Here is a 15510-nt window from a genome sequence, read left to right on the forward strand (position 1 = left end):
GAAAAAAAAAAAGCAGATTTAGCTGTTTCCCTCCCCCTCCTTTCCCAGTAGCCAGGCCCTGGGCACAAAGCCCTTCAAGTTCACGGTATTGCCTCTGGGCACAGGAAGGATTCTGGGAGACTTTTTCCATTTCCTTGTATTTCATGCTCAGACTTTTTATCTTTATGCTGCAAAATTTTCTACAATGAACATACTACTTTTCAAATAGGAAAATAAGAAAAACAGCACAAAATAAAAGAAATAAATGTAGTGATGACATCAGCTATGCCAGGTAATCCAGGTATTCTGTAACAAGGTCAGGATGAAGGAATATGCTGAAGCGGAGGCGGGGGGACTAACAGTTTCCCTAATTCCTGTTGGCTGGGCATGCTTATTACCCAAAAAAGTCATTGAAAGGCAAGTGTAAATTTACATTTAAATCCTTATTTTCTGTGAACAAATTGACAAAACCCCTGGGATGGTGGGCGATGGGGCTTTTAATATGTTTTTTGAATTTGTAATAAGGCACAGCGACAGATGGTAAAGGATTAATAAACTTCGTGTGACTGCTAAAATAATGTAATCTGCCAGAAAACGGCTCATTAAAAATGTATTTGTTCCTAGAGGAAATTTTTTCCTCATTAAAGTGAGTCAAGGCCTGTACCCCACGGTGGAGCTTTGCAGGCCTTCTGAGGGTCCTGCTGAAGAAATTGAGGGCAGGAGGAGGAGGAGTTATGGGGAGGAATCTCCGTGGAGCCTGCCCTTTAAAGCCTCTTGTGGCAGAAGGAGAATACAGAAGATTGGGAAGTGGCCGGCTGCAACTTAGAGAGTCCCTGGTCTTAAAGCCCTTATTTTGATTACAGTGGCCAGGAAATTTAACACTTAACTTGTGTAAAGTTTGTTTTCCCTTGGTGGCCACCTCTGTTCCTCAGACGCTTTTCCCTCCCCTCTCCCTTCCCCTCCTTTCACAGGTCGACTTGTCCTCTCCCTCCATTTCCAGGCCCCTTCTGCCATCTTCCTTTCCCTTCTGCCATTAAGCCCGTCCCTCCCTTGGAGGCCCATCCTGCTCCTGGGACGAGCCCCCCACACATCACCTCACAGCCAGGCACCACTTTAGGAAGGGCTTCCTTTCTCTTTGGTTTGTCAGTTATTTTTTAACAAGAGCAACTAGGACATGGAAAATCAGGGGGGAAACTCAAAACTGCACTTAACCAAATGGAAATGGCAAGAGACGTTGGAATGAAACAGGCCTGAATTCAAGTCCCAGTTCTGAGACCTTGGGCAAGGGACGTGATTGCTCCGAGTCTGATGTTTTCTTCTGTAAAGTAGGGTAATAGGACTAGATATAATGTAAAGATCCTGGCAGAAAGTAACTTATTTTAATGCCTGTTCTGCTGAGACCAAAGACTTGCTCTTGACTCAGGCTGCTAGTGGTGGCAGGACCCTGGCATAGGCATTTCCAAAGAAGTTGAGAGCAGGCTGGCCCAGAACTGTATATGTGGAAACTTCTGTTAAAAGAAAAGGGTGTGAATGGAGATACAGCACCTTGGCAGGTTCCTCTGGTGGTGGAAATTGATCTAGAAGACTTACATTCAGAGGCATGATCATGCTTCAAGAATGATGAGAAAAGTGCCACGGAAGCCACTCTACCCATTCATTCATTCATTTCCTGTTGGAGACTAAATTGGGCAATCATATGGAGAACATTCTGACAGTAACTCAAAACTACAAAGACAAATACCCTTTGAAGCAGAAATTTTACTCCAAGAAACAAGCATACATGCAGAATGATAAATGTACCAGAATTCTTTGTTGCAGTATTGTTTGCAATATAAAAAAGATTTGAAAAGTTTGACATACACCTGTGATGTCCTGCCTAAGTTAATTGTGGCCCATCCATTCAGCTTTGTGTATGCTATATCTACAGCCCTTAAAAAGAATGATATGAATTTCCCTGGCCTAATGTGGAAAACTCTCCCAGATATAAAATTAAGTAAAAAAAAAAAAAAAAGGGAAATCAGAGAACAGTGTAGAAATGTATGTTGCCAATTATATAAAAAGACAAAGCAAAAATGAATGTATGTGTATTTATCTATGTTTAGAATATTTCTGATATATACCTGAGAACTTACATTGATTGCCTGAGCCCAGAGAACAGAGGTGGAAGGAGACTTTTCAATAGCTATTCCTTTGTACCTCTTAAATTTTGAACCATTTGACTATTCCAATACAGCTAAATAGTTTTTAGAACTCCACCCAACAAGGCTATTTGGCTGCTGGCCCTCCGCACAGGGAGGCACACGCAAGAGCAGAGACCCTGTCAGCTGCCCCTCCCGCGCCCCTGCCCGGCTCAGCTTCCCAGGCATCTGATGGATTTTCCATTCACAGTGTGGCGTCGGCTGGGCTGGTGATGGTTACATCTGTGGAAAGGATGTGGACATCGACAGTTACCCTGATGAAGAACTGCCATGCTCTGCCAGGAACTGCCAGAAGGTAAGGAGGCCAAGAAGGAAAAAACTACTATGGCTCTCAAAGGCCACGTCTTCCAGGGGAAGAGGTTCAGCAGGTCCCAGTTCAAATTGCATATTTAAAGGATTGCTTCTAAATGAAGCAAAACAAGAGCCAACGGTAAAACCAGGTAGCCACAGTCAGTCTTGAGGTCAGGAATAATTTTTGGCTTGACACAGAGGTGGGCTGTCACTCTGAGCTATGTTCCTCTCCCACCACCTTAGGATAACTGTAAATATGTGCCAAATTCTGGTCAAGAAGATGCAGACAGAGATGGTATTGGAGATGCATGTGACGAGGATGCTGATGGAGATGGGATCTTAAATGAGCAGGTACCTGCTTTCCTGGGAGGGACTGTGAATTGTCATATGCTACTGATGCTGGAAGAAAGCCCATAAGGTCGACTATTTATATTACTCTTTCCAAATGTTAGTTTCCATGGCTGCATGCCCATCGCATGGGACCTATTTATTCTAAGATTCACAAGTGTTTAAAATATAAAAGTGACAAAGATTTGTGACAGTTCCTAACAATGGGGCAAGTAGAGATGATCCAGCATCCATCCCAGGGCCTGGCACACCAGAGGGATGCAGTAAAAGTCTGAGTAAACGTTCAGTCTTCTGATTTTTCAGGATAACTGCGTCCTGACTCACAATGTGGACCAAAGGAACAGTGATAAAGATATCTTTGGGGATGCTTGTGACAACTGTCGGACTGTCTTAAATAATGACCAGAGAGATACTGATGGCGATGGGAAAGGAGACGCCTGTGATGATGACATGGATGGAGACGGTTGCTTTGCCTTGCTTTGCTCTTTATTTGACATTCCTGGGTCCTTTTGCCCTAGTATCTCTGTCAGGCAGAGGAATGGAATTACTGGCTCGAGAGGCTTCAAGCTCTGGTGGTTCAACATGAATGCATCTGGAGGGCCCTAGGATGACAGGATTTGGGGGGTTTTTTGTATGTGGAAGGGGACTTCACAGCCTGTCGCCTGTTTAATAATCCTGGGTATTTCTGGGACTCTCTATCATTGTCTGAAACAACTACTTCAAGTGGTGTCTGGTTGGGGCTGTGTCTTTGTAGAGCATCTGCTTTCCCAGTTCACACATTTCCATACTCTTTCACCATCCTTTTTACATATTAGAGACCTGGAAGTAGAGAATTGAGCGAAGGGCCTTGAGCAGGCCCCAGACCCCGTCCTCTGAGTCAGGCACCTCCTGCAGAGACCTGGGTAGCCCCTGCCTGCCTAGGGAAGGGCTGTGGCAGCAGGGTGGCTCCAGGAACCCCATATTGTGATCTGTGCTCATGTTACCCCCTGGGGTGCAGCTCTCAGCAGCTCTAGAGCCTCCTGAGACCCTGGGGTGGGAGCGGGATTTGTTCCTGTATAGCTTCTACAATATAGAGAAAGAGGAATATGCTTATATTATAGAGTATAGGCTGGACTCTGATAGCTTCTGGAAAGCATATCACATCACAGGGCCTTGAAAGAAAATCCTTCTAGAAATACCCCTACACACATGCACATGCACACACACACACATAAACACACATACATACCACTCCAGGATATCCATGCCTCTCTAGAATATAACTCATCTTTTACGAGCCCAACCAATGGACCCAGATCCAGAGGTGTGCTGGTAAACTGGCTTTATGAACAAGCAAACAAAAGCCCTGATTTGTTGCATTTGCCAGTTTCCATGATGCAAATACTCTAACCATTGCTGATGTCAAGTTGCTGTACAGCATCACTGAATGCGAAGCTATCCCAGTCATAGCTGGGCTCTCCCACAATTTCCTCGCTCCAGAGCCAGTCCACCTGGCCTTCACGACTTCTGCATCTGGTTGCTGTGATAGTCCTTGACATCCTACACAGGTTATAGTTGATAAATGCCTCAGGGAACTGCTCATTTCCAACTCTCCTAGAATCCATCCTTTAAAGGTACCTCCATACAACTCCTATAAAAGGGCGGTGGGTATGTGACAAAGACCCAGTAAGAGGTAACTCACCACATACGCGTGCACAGGTCTGATCCGTACAGCACCTAAAAGATAGGACGTTCCTTACCTCGCTGTGATGGTCTCATGAGCCAGCTTAGCATTCCTTTCTTGCAGGAATAAAAAACATTTTGGACAACTGCCAAAAAGTTCCCAATCGTGGCCAAGAGGACAAGGATGGTGATGGCGTGGGGGATGCCTGTGATAGTTGTCCTGATGTCAGCAACCCTAACCAGGTTAGTAGGGGGCAGGGGACTCAAACTCCCAGTGAAATTCCCTATGCAAAGACTCATTTAAGCCCAGTGTCTGCAATCACTCAACAGAGCCCATCGGCCCAGTTCTCTGCTGCTGCCACTTACCTAATAGAGCAGAGGAGGCAAAGTTACACATTTTAGCCCTGGAAGTGATGGGAAGAACACTCCAGGATATCTGAGGTCCTTTAGACTGATCTCATAGGCTGTACAGAGCCTATGAGATTAGTTATATGAGCTCAATAATGCTCAAAACAGATTTGTTTTCCTGAAAGGAAGATAGAACATGGAAATTAACCATGGGGTGACTCATGTCCCTTCAGTCCCCAAAACCCTGCACAACCTCTGTATGGACATTTCAGGTTATGTTCAGGCAGCAACTTGTTGAGATTCCCTTTTCACTCCCACTCCCTGGCTGTGTAATTGGGCATGATGGGTATTTTATTCTTTTATTTTATTTTATTTTATTTTTTAGGAGGTACCAGGGATTGAACCCAGGACCTCATACATGCGAAGTGGGCACTCAACCATTGAGCTACACCCGCGCCATCATCTATTTTTAAAGCCCTGAGAAAGAGGAGTCATTGTTGCCCATTGTGACTCACTCACTCTTCTGGCTCAATTCCAAAATGCAGAAGCAAAGGAAAATCAGTTTTCCTCATCCCCTGCCTGTGGCTGGCTCCCTTCCTTCCCATGCCAGAGTTCTACGTCCCCACATGCTACCCTACTAGCCTGGTGCCCTTTTCCAAGCAGCTCATCTGGTGTGTAGGCAGACCATCCATTTAGCACGATATTTTAGAAGGCTTTTGAAAATTCAGCATTGTGCCTACACCAATATGGTGTTGTCCTTTTGCAGTTTTGTACCACCCCAGTTCCAGAGAAATAATTCCTGAATCCAGTAATGATGGTCCAGGTCTGCCTTCTCTGGAACATTCTGTTCATGCAGTCCCAGGGGTAAATAACAACATGTTCTGTTCTCTTGGCAGTCGGATGTGGATAATGATCTGGTTGGGGACTCCTGTGACACCAATCAAGACAGGTATGGCACATCTCCCAGCTGCATAGGGCCAGATGGAAAAATCCAGAAGGATTTAAATTTTGGAGCTTGTTGCTGCTGCCAGGCTTTGGGATTTCTCTAGGAATACTGAGCTGCTGGTGGGACAATAGCCCTGCCAATAGTCAGTCACCCCACATTCTCAAGGTCCCGTGTAGGGAGTAACAGTGTCAGAATGGGCCACTGGGCACAGGAGAGGCAATAGAGCAGCATGCTTTGGAGTCCGGCAATGAGTGAGACAGCTGATCTACATCCCAACTTCTTCCCTTACTACGTGGCTAACCTTAGGCAAGTTACCTAATCTCTCTATGCATCAGTTTTCTCATCTGCAAAATGAGATGACAATAGGATCTAGCTCATAGGACTATTGTGAGAATTAACTGAGTTGATCTATGAAAGTGTTCATCATGGTCTCCGTTACACAGGTAGCACTCAGTAAATATTAGCTACCTTACTATTATACTCTTTCAGCTGAGGAAAGCTTCTCCATCATTATGAAAGAGAAGGCTGTCAGTTTGCTGAGGGCTCTGTTGTTTCACTGTTCTCAGTCCACACTCCTAGCACAGCCTGGATGGGGTCCTACATGCAGACCCAGGGCTGAAGCAGATGCTGCAGGAGCAGCACCAAAAGCACACCCGCCTGAAGCTCTGCCCTAGAGGCACCTGCGATCCAAGGCTGAAACCCTTCCATCTCATGGAATTCTTGTAGAGGCAGCCAGGACAGGGAGGAAAGAAAGGATTCTGAAAGACAGAGTGGGAAGATATGGGGCTTCTCTTCTAATACCTGAATCAGAGGTTGCCCTGCAAATGCCAGTTCTTGATCCAAACCTCACTCAAGGACAGCTCCTATAAAGTCCCCAGAGGTGTTTGCACACCTCCTTCACTACAATTGGTGTCCTTGCTGAAAAGCACACACTAGCTGAGTTAACCTACACATATTTCACCACTCGCAACTCTCCCTGAAGTGTCAACCTCTTCATCTGCAAAGCAGCATAATCAAATGCACTTCACAGTCTCTTGGTCTAAATTAATGATAATGGATGTAAATCTCCCAACATAGTGCCTGCCCTCAGGTGATATCCCAGAAATGGTGACTGTTAGTCTTATTCCAGCACAAGGACCACCTTCCCTAGGATGTCCCTCTCTGTTCAGAGTGGAGGGTGGGGCTCGTACCCTGATGATCACCCTAATTTATGTACACCAAGAACACTCTGGTTCAGGTCGTCCTGCACTCTTATTACCATCCACAGTAATTTCTAAAATATCCCATCCCACTAGCCTCTAGATAGTTGCTGGAAACAAATGACTTATTCTGCTCCATTTCAGTTCCTAAAAACTTGAACTTTGGGGAGAAGGACAGGAACTGCTTGTTATTGCATTAAAATGTTCAGGACTATATAGAATGACTGCTAATGGAAATAGCTCAATCTTTTGTGTTGAAAAACAGCCCTGCTGTGTACTCAGAAACCCATTGTTTGAGCCATGTTGTCTTTCGCTTTTCCAGGTTGGCCTCACTGTCTCTGGGACCCTTCTGTTCCTCTGTACCCCTCCAAGTCCCTGACTTCCCCACTCCAGAAGATGTAGGGACAGTTCCAAGCCCAGGGCAGGCTGGGGATGGGAGCATGATGGAAAGAATATCTGCTTTGATCCAGAATAGATATGGGAGCTCTGTCAATTCAGGGTAAACTCTGGGAGACAGGGTAGAATCATCCTTCGATGGCCTGGAAAGAAGAGAAGTCCAGGTGGGCATTGAATGAAGGTGCTGAGTAGTTCTTGAGACCAAGATTGAGCCAGGCCTACATCCTCCTCTCAGGAAGGGGAGGTCCTTTTTTTTCTTCGCCATTCTCCCCACAGCATTCGGGTATGCGTCCTTGTTGGGTCCTCTGGCCAGCAGTTGTGAAGACTAATATAAAAGAAATACTGTTGGGCTTCCTAGGAGCTAGGCATTTAGCAAGTGCTTTTCCCCATATTAAAATTTAATATGCACAATGTTAATAATGTTAAATCATTTAATCTTCATAGCAACCCTATGGGGTAGGTACTATTATCCCCATGTTAGAGATGAGGACAGTGAGTTGTAGAGAGGTAAGTCTCATGCCTGGGGTCACATGCTGGTACGTGACTGAGCTAGGCTTCAAGCCAAGGTGGGCTGGCTCCAGGGGCCCTCTCCACACGCCCTGCACACATTCTCTGAGTATCACATGGGTATCACATGGCAGTTACCCGGGGCTGATAAGAGCATCTGGTCACAAAAATCACGGAAGTAGACCCTTGCCATCTTGAGTAGGGAATGACCTACTTTTTCAACAAATTAAAGAAGTGGGGAATTTGTCTCTGAGGCTGATAGGACAGCCTTATCTACAGAAATGACCCCAGTGAGTTTGATAAAGGGCCAAAGCCTATTTTAAGCCCCAAACACAAGCTCTTATCCCCAAGAACTGGATGCTTCCTGCCTCCTGCTGAGCTGTGATCCAAGCCCCTCTCCTTTCTCCCACAGCGATGGAGATGGGCACCAGGACAGCACAGACAACTGCCCCACCGTCATTAACAGTGCCCAGCTGGACACTGATAAGGATGGGATTGGTGATGAGTGTGACGATGACGATGACAATGATGGCATACCCGACCTCTTGCCCCCTGGACCAGACAACTGCCGGCTAGTCCCCAACCCAGCTCAGGAGGATCGCAACAGTAAGTGGGCTCAGCCCAGGACTTCATGGGACCCCGTGGCTCCCTTCAGCCAGCACAGCAACATGCCTCTCTCAGGGCACCAGTCCAGAGCATCCCCAGCTTGCCCACCTCCAATGGCTGCTTCTCCAAACCCACTTCTCTGAGGAGCCACAGCGCGTGTGGACAGTAGATGCCTGGTAGAACACCAGTCTCCAAACTCAGTCAGACAACAGCCACTTTGCACCTTCCTGAGCAGCCTTAGGTGAGATCACCAGGGCCAGGGAAGCAGCCACCCACTAACAGCTCAGTTCCCCGGGGACTTGGAGAGCTGCTCTGCCATCTTGCTTGCTCCCTTCACTGTGAGTCCCAGAAAAGAAGGATTAGGATAGAGAAAAGGGTACAGAAAGGAATGGTCTAGGGTAGTTTCATAAACTCAGATGCCTATGGGGCCAGGCAGGTCAAGAAAGGTGTGCATAAAACCAGATGGGAGACAACAGAGAGTGGTAGGGACTATAGGGAACTGGAGAGGGTGTGCACATTCAAGGCGATGCAGGTTCAAAAGTTTAATTCCATCATCTCATTGCACAAAACTGTGTGGGCCAGATTTAGCCTAGGGGACAGCAGAGGTTACTATCTTAGAGATACTCTGGTGACAATAATAATTTCCCCTCGTCCGTTGTAGTCTAGGAAGTGCTACAGACATTACCTTATTTAAGATCAGGCTTGAGACCCACCCTTTGGTGAACCTGACTATGTAATAACAAGAACTTCCTGGGAACAGAGTGCAGGAACTGTTCCCATCGAGCTTACTAGAAGAAACCCTAGGTCTCCTCTGGGAACTGGCCTGGCCGCCCATCCCGAGGACACCAGCGATGGGCTCCAGGGCCAGCTGGGACTTTCCTGTCCCCAACTCCTCTCCCAGCACTGGTTGAAAATGGCTGCTCTGGAGGTGGAGCAGAGCCTTTCTTCTGTTCGTCTCTGAGCCCCTGTCCTCTGTGGAGGAGGGATGGTGGGTGTGGGCATTACCAAGCCCGGCTCCTCCTTCTCCACCCCCACAGGTGATGGGGTGGGAGATATCTGTGAGACAGACTTTGACCAGGACCACGTCATTGATTGGATCGACGTCTGCCCGGAGAATGCAGAGGTCACGCTGACTGACTTCCGGGCCTACCAGACCGTGGTCCTGGATCCTGAAGGAGATGCACAGATCGACCCCAACTGGGTGGTTCTGAACCAGGTGAGTGCAGCATGGTTGGCAATTCCCAGCACAGCCTACGCCTCCGACTTTCCTCTTAACAGAGACCCTCATGATGACAGTAGGGAACAACTGGAGGGTGCTGACCATGAGTCAGGTGCTCATTTATTCCTCACGATAGCTCTGTAACAAAGTGCTTTCGTTACTGCCACTTTACAGATGATGAAATCGAGTCTTAGAAACATGAAATGAGTTGCTCATGGCAGCACTGCTGACAAGTGACTGAAATAGCTAAACCCCAAGGTCCCATTCCTTATGTCTTCCATAGATTGCCTCCCGTAGGGTCCTCCTTGTCAGGTAACCAAGGAAGGAAGGCACAGAGAGGCTTAGTAGACTTTCCAGAGTTACACAGCTGGTTACATTCATTAGAAGTATAAGTCCCCCAATTAAGGATTTATTGAATCAACTTAAATGGCAGCTTTAGCAAAATTATTTTTATTCAGCTTTGAGGATTTTTTTTTTTAACCTCCATTAAAAGTAGTGTTAGGTGCTTTATTTGAGCATGTAACAAGGTAGAATAGGTACTGAGATAATAAAAACCTCATGTGGAGGTCAAGCATCACTGACCACTCAGCCATGGTGCCTAAGGTTCTGAGTGTCTACAAGTCCACTCAGCTTCCTCTCAAGTTGCTCTTAACTCCCTCCCCTCTCCCTGCAGGGCATGGAGATTGTGCAGACCATGAACAGCGATCCTGGCCTGGCAGTGGGTATGTCTGGGGCCTCAGTCACCTCTCCGTGTAGCATTCACGCTTTCCAGCTACTTGTGTGACTTGTCTATTTTCCTCATCTTACTCTGATCTCTACAGGGTACACGGCTTTCAACGGCGTTGACTTTGAAGGGACCTTCCATGTGAATACCCAGACGGATGACGACTATGCGGGCTTTATCTTCGGTTACCAAGACAGCTCGAGCTTCTACGCGGTCATGTGGAAGCAGACGGAGCAGACTTACTGGCAAGCCACCCCCTTCCGAGCTGTCGCGGAACCCGGCATTCAACTCAAGGTACTGGTGGTTTGAAGCCACTCATCTCTCTTTCTTCTGGGCTCTTTACCCTCCTCCTTTTCATTTCTACCTTCTCCCATATGTCCATTTAGTTAATCTGAGAAATGTATCCAATCCCTGGTGCCTTCTTTAAAAAAAAGTATGACGACTTTGATATCACAGTTGAGTGCCTGCTTCCCACATATGAAGTCCTGGGTTTAATCCCCCATACCTCTTAAAAAAATAGAATAATCTCTCTGTTAATATGAATTAGAACTAATAGAGAGTTTTGTTCAATATTGATTATCTAGTTATGGTAAAATCAAATGCCATATTTCCTTAGGATAACATCGAAAAATACTATGGCAATTGCCTCTGTAAAAAAAAAAAAAAAAAAGAAATGGACCCATCCGTACTGATGTTGGCAGCTGGCTAATCCGTGTCCTCGAGGAGCCTTTTTGTATGGGAGCTCTGATGGGCTATCTCTTGCTGGGAGTGGGGGCAGACTGCAGGAACCAGACCTTTGATGGGAGTCCTCAGTGGTGACTGTGGGAAGTAGTGGATTTACAGGAGGAAAAAGGTGGAATGGTTTAGTGTAACACTGGCCAATGCTTAGTACTGAAGCATTGAAATAAACCTCAGTGGAAATGGCATTTGTTTATGCTTTTGTCCAAAAACCAAAGAGCCAGATTGTAACTGTGATTTCAAAACCCCCTCATCACCTCAAGCTCTAAGAAGCAGCAAGGGTGTCTGGGCATCCTGTTTTCAAAATTTGCTTTTGTCATTGTCCAGGCCGTTAAGTCTAAGACAGGCCCGGGGGAGCATCTCCGGAACTCCCTGTGGCACACAGGAGACACCAGTGACCAGGTCAGGCTGCTGTGGAAGGACTCCAGGAACGTGGGCTGGAAGGACAAGGTGTCCTACCGCTGGTTCCTGCAGCACAGGCCCCAGGTGGGCTACATCAGGTAGGTGGAGGAGCCGTCCACTCACCTTGCGCTTGAAGCAGGCCCCAGACCCTCCGCTTCTCTGAGCAGCCTGGCCTAGGATTTTCCTCCAGGATATGCCTATAGCTCCCAGAAAGAATGTGGAGGAAAGACACCCAAGGCCAGACTGTCCTTTCTGGACATGAGTGCCAAACTGGGGTGGGAGGCCTCAGCACTGGCGTTTGGGTGGTACCCTTGAATGGCTCTTCAGAGAAGCCTGAGACTGGACGTGCTGACACGTGTGAGGTTAGGGGTGTGCTGGACCTTTTATCCACACCCTCCCTTGGGATGCCTCTGGGCCTTGTAGAATTCTCTACGCTGGCATATTGCACACTGCTTTGGAATGAGTCACTTCCTTACTTGACTCTAGACTCTGGGAGGACGGCTCCTGTATCTTAGGTTATTTTGATCTCTCTGGTGCCCAGCACAAGGCATGGCATGGACCACGCACAGTGTGAATAGATCTTCACAGGAGCTCATGCAATCTGCCTTCTTTCTCTATAGGAATATGATTTCAAAAGCTATTCTTACACGTTAGGATGGATTCCATCTTTGAAATTTAGATAGTGTGCCTACTTTCTCATACTCAGACTTGCAGATAAACCCCCACACCAGCTTAGGTAGTGCAATTAAGAAAGAATATTGATTGCATTCTCCCTTCCAGGGCAGGCAAGCAGGCTGGTGGGAGAAAGAAAATTGTGAGGGCTAGTTAATATTTTGTCCTTCTTTGTGACATGACTTTGAATGTTCAGTCTTCCTTTTTTATAACAAATATTTTGAAATATCCCCTTTTCTTTCCTGAAAGGAAATCATAGAAAATATAACTTATATGTACATATAATTTATATGTGTGTATATATATATATATGAAGACACAAAGCCTCTTTTTCAGGTTGCGATTTCTCTTTAGCATCTGCAAGTACCTATTGAATTTGACTCTGTGCCCAAAATTTGTTAGGTCTTCTGAGAGACAGAAGTTTAGAAAGCATGGACTCACGGTCCCTGCCCTCAGGGAGCTTTTATTCTAGTCAGGGAGGGGGGTACAGCTGGAGCACAAGGCAAGTCAGTGAGAAATGGAGTAGGAAACAGAATTAAAGATGCTGGTGTAAGAGAAGTGGACCTCCCTGGGTCTCGCGATGGTTCTTCATCCTGACCTGGACTTGGGTTTCGCGGAGACTCACGCCAGCTTGTTGCCTACAGGGTGCGATTTTATGAAGGTTCTGAGTTGGTGGCGGACTCTGGGGTCACCATAGACACCACCATGCGTGGAGGCAGACTTGGCGTTTTCTGCTTCTCTCAAGAAAACATCATTTGGTCGAACCTCAAGTATCGCTGCAATGGTAACGTGTTCTTATCACTGAATCATTTTATTACCAGAATTAATCAAATAATGCCACCTTATTTTTATACTGTACATTCCTCCCCAAAGCCCGAGACTCTTACCACGTATTCATTAAAACTTGATAGTCCCTGTGTAATGGAACAGAAGGTAGGTCTCACATTTCCTATTTTGTAGATGTGGAAATTGAGACTCATAGAATTTAACTGCTTGGCTTAGGGTTTGGGGTTCAGTGAGAAATTCAGTCAGATTTAATTTACAGGCAGCCTTTATTTTCATGCAGCTCAAACATAATCACAGACTCAACATCCATTCTGCCGGTTAATTTTCGTTAGGCTCGTGCATGAGCACTCCTGGGCTTTCAGCAATAATTTGCAAAGCAACCTGAACTAGAAAATGGCTGTGGGGCCTTTTGAACCTCTTGGACGCACTGACAGTGACCCCTACAGGCTCCCCACATAGCGCTGGCTGGAACAGTCTTCCCGGACGGAAGGAGCCCTGCTAATCCCTCCTGTCCCTGTTCTTTTTGCAGACACCATCCCAGAGGACTTCCAGGAGTTTCAAACCCAGAACTTCGATCAGCTGGATAATTAAATCGAGGAAGTAATCCATAACTGCTTTTCCAAACCCTAAAGCCATATATATTTTAACTTCCTATGATTTTCTTTATATAAACTGTGGCTTTCTTTTACCAACCAAGATATATCATAACTTTTTATATGAATGTGGCAATAAAAGAGAAGACTCTTTTCTAAAAACCATCCATGATACTCAGACATTGCTGGTGTGTAGCTTAGACTTGAAAGTGTGTACATTGCACATGGGACTTGCAGGGGCTCTTTTTTCTCAGAGCGCTTCGGTCAGGTAGGTTGAGCACGTTGAGTGGATCAGAAGGCACACATCAAAGGTCTCCTCTCTGCTTGTGCCGACTGGGTTCACACAGAAAGCCCAAAGGCCCTCTGCTCCCCTCAGCAGCCTCCTTAGTGAAACACGCTCTCAGGGATTTCTCTCCATAAAGACTTTTCCCACCAATCCCGGGGCAGATTCTTCAGGCTATTCCTCCTACCTTCCCTCCTCCCCTCCCACAGGCCAACACAATCATTAGGTTTCTTTATATATTTGGCTCCCCCTAGTGGAACTTAAGCTTATTACGAACAAAGGATCTGTCTTAGTCCATTGCTTACACAGTACCTGACATACAGAAGCTATCCAATAATGGTTTGGCTAGGGAATGAATAAATGGATGAATGAATAATTGAGTGAGTGAATGGATAGACGGGTGAATGAATACCTCCTAAGGAACATGGACAATGGATCATACAAGCCCTCCTGTGACTCAAAGAGCTGCTCTAAACACATGCTCTTACTCTGGTAATATCAGTAGTGTCACTGTATGTACAGGGCAGAAATGTGCCTAATTGTGGTACTAGGTGATTTTACATTCAATTCGTAAGTAAAAGATCCAGGCAAATTTTTCAGAAATTCTCTAGGAATTTAGTTTCAAAGACCATTACTAGGTAGTAATATATTGTCCAATTGCAGAATTTCTGAAAATATCCTAAGTAACAAATAAAGAATAAACACCTTCACCATAGTTTCATTATGATTTTAATAGTCAGAAGACACAATTATATAGGCAGGACCAGTATAAACTATGGAGACTTTTCTGACAACTGCACACACATGTAAAGCCCAGATGTGTGTGGCCTCACAATTCAGGACACTTGGTCTCTCATTCCAAGGTCTTCAATGAGTAGACACACCTCAAACCCATCCAGCAATTGTTATCTCGGGTGACTCTACCTAGTCTCCTAGGAGTAACCTGCTGCAGAAGCTGCCTTCAAGGTATCCGTGGGCCGTTTTGCTGCTGTGCACTTCTTCCACCCAGTGGCTCTACGTCTACAGGTGTTTCTCAATTGCAAAAAGCCCAGGGAGCAGAAGTGAATTCATTTGGTTGAAGGTTGCATCTCTCAATCCTCTCTTTCATCACTTTTCATCTCTCACTGACAAGTTCACGAGCCTTAGGTCTTCCACGAACTCTCTAGCCCACCTGCCCCGCCATGGTACAGATATGTTACACCTTTGTAGTTACGTTAATGCCCTCTCCCCAGAGTCCTTGGCACTTTACTAGGCAGTCTGTGATAAAGGCTACAGATCCTCATCTTGAGGAAGTGTCTTTCTAATCTTGGGAGTCAGTACCAGATTATCTACATCAAATAGGCTAACCTCTAAAAGGAAAGTGGGTTGATTGATCAGATCCAGATGTGAGTCTACACTTAATTCTTCAGTTAAGTGAGCTTGAGTTTCCTCATCAAAATAGCCCTAGGGGGAAGCGGCTGTGGCTCAATCAGTTGGGCTCCCGTCTATCATATGGGAGGCCCTGGGTTTGCACCTCGCGGCCTCCTTGTGAAGGCAGGCTCGCCTGCATGCTGCAGAGTGCTGCTGGACCCGCAGATGCCGCGGAGAGCCGACTCAGCAAGGCGATGTAACAA

General features: G+C 46.2%; 1 protein-coding gene across 1 annotated transcript in view; it reads left to right on the forward strand.

Annotated features, from left to right (window-relative positions):
* THBS4 (thrombospondin 4) overlaps positions 1-13779 on the forward strand; it is a 45743-nt gene extending 31964 nt beyond the window's left edge. The window contains exons 11-22 of the mRNA XM_004455893.4: positions 2368-2472; positions 2712-2819; positions 3120-3279; positions 4603-4721; positions 5723-5775; positions 8287-8480; positions 9518-9696; positions 10373-10421; positions 10521-10717; positions 11489-11661; positions 12880-13019; positions 13551-13779. Coding sequence (XP_004455950.1) covers positions 2368-2472; positions 2712-2819; positions 3120-3279; positions 4603-4721; positions 5723-5775; positions 8287-8480; positions 9518-9696; positions 10373-10421; positions 10521-10717; positions 11489-11661; positions 12880-13019; positions 13551-13612 — 1539 coding nt within the window. The 3' untranslated portion in view covers positions 13613-13779. The remainder of the gene's footprint in view (positions 1-2367; positions 2473-2711; positions 2820-3119; positions 3280-4602; positions 4722-5722; positions 5776-8286; positions 8481-9517; positions 9697-10372; positions 10422-10520; positions 10718-11488; positions 11662-12879; positions 13020-13550) is intronic.
* The last annotated feature ends 1731 nt before the right edge of the window (positions 13780-15510 follow it).

The sequence above is a fragment of the Dasypus novemcinctus genome, chromosome 2, assembly GCF_030445035.2.
Source record: "Dasypus novemcinctus isolate mDasNov1 chromosome 2, mDasNov1.1.hap2, whole genome shotgun sequence".
In the NCBI taxonomy this organism is placed as follows: domain Eukaryota; kingdom Metazoa; phylum Chordata; class Mammalia; order Cingulata; family Dasypodidae; genus Dasypus; species Dasypus novemcinctus.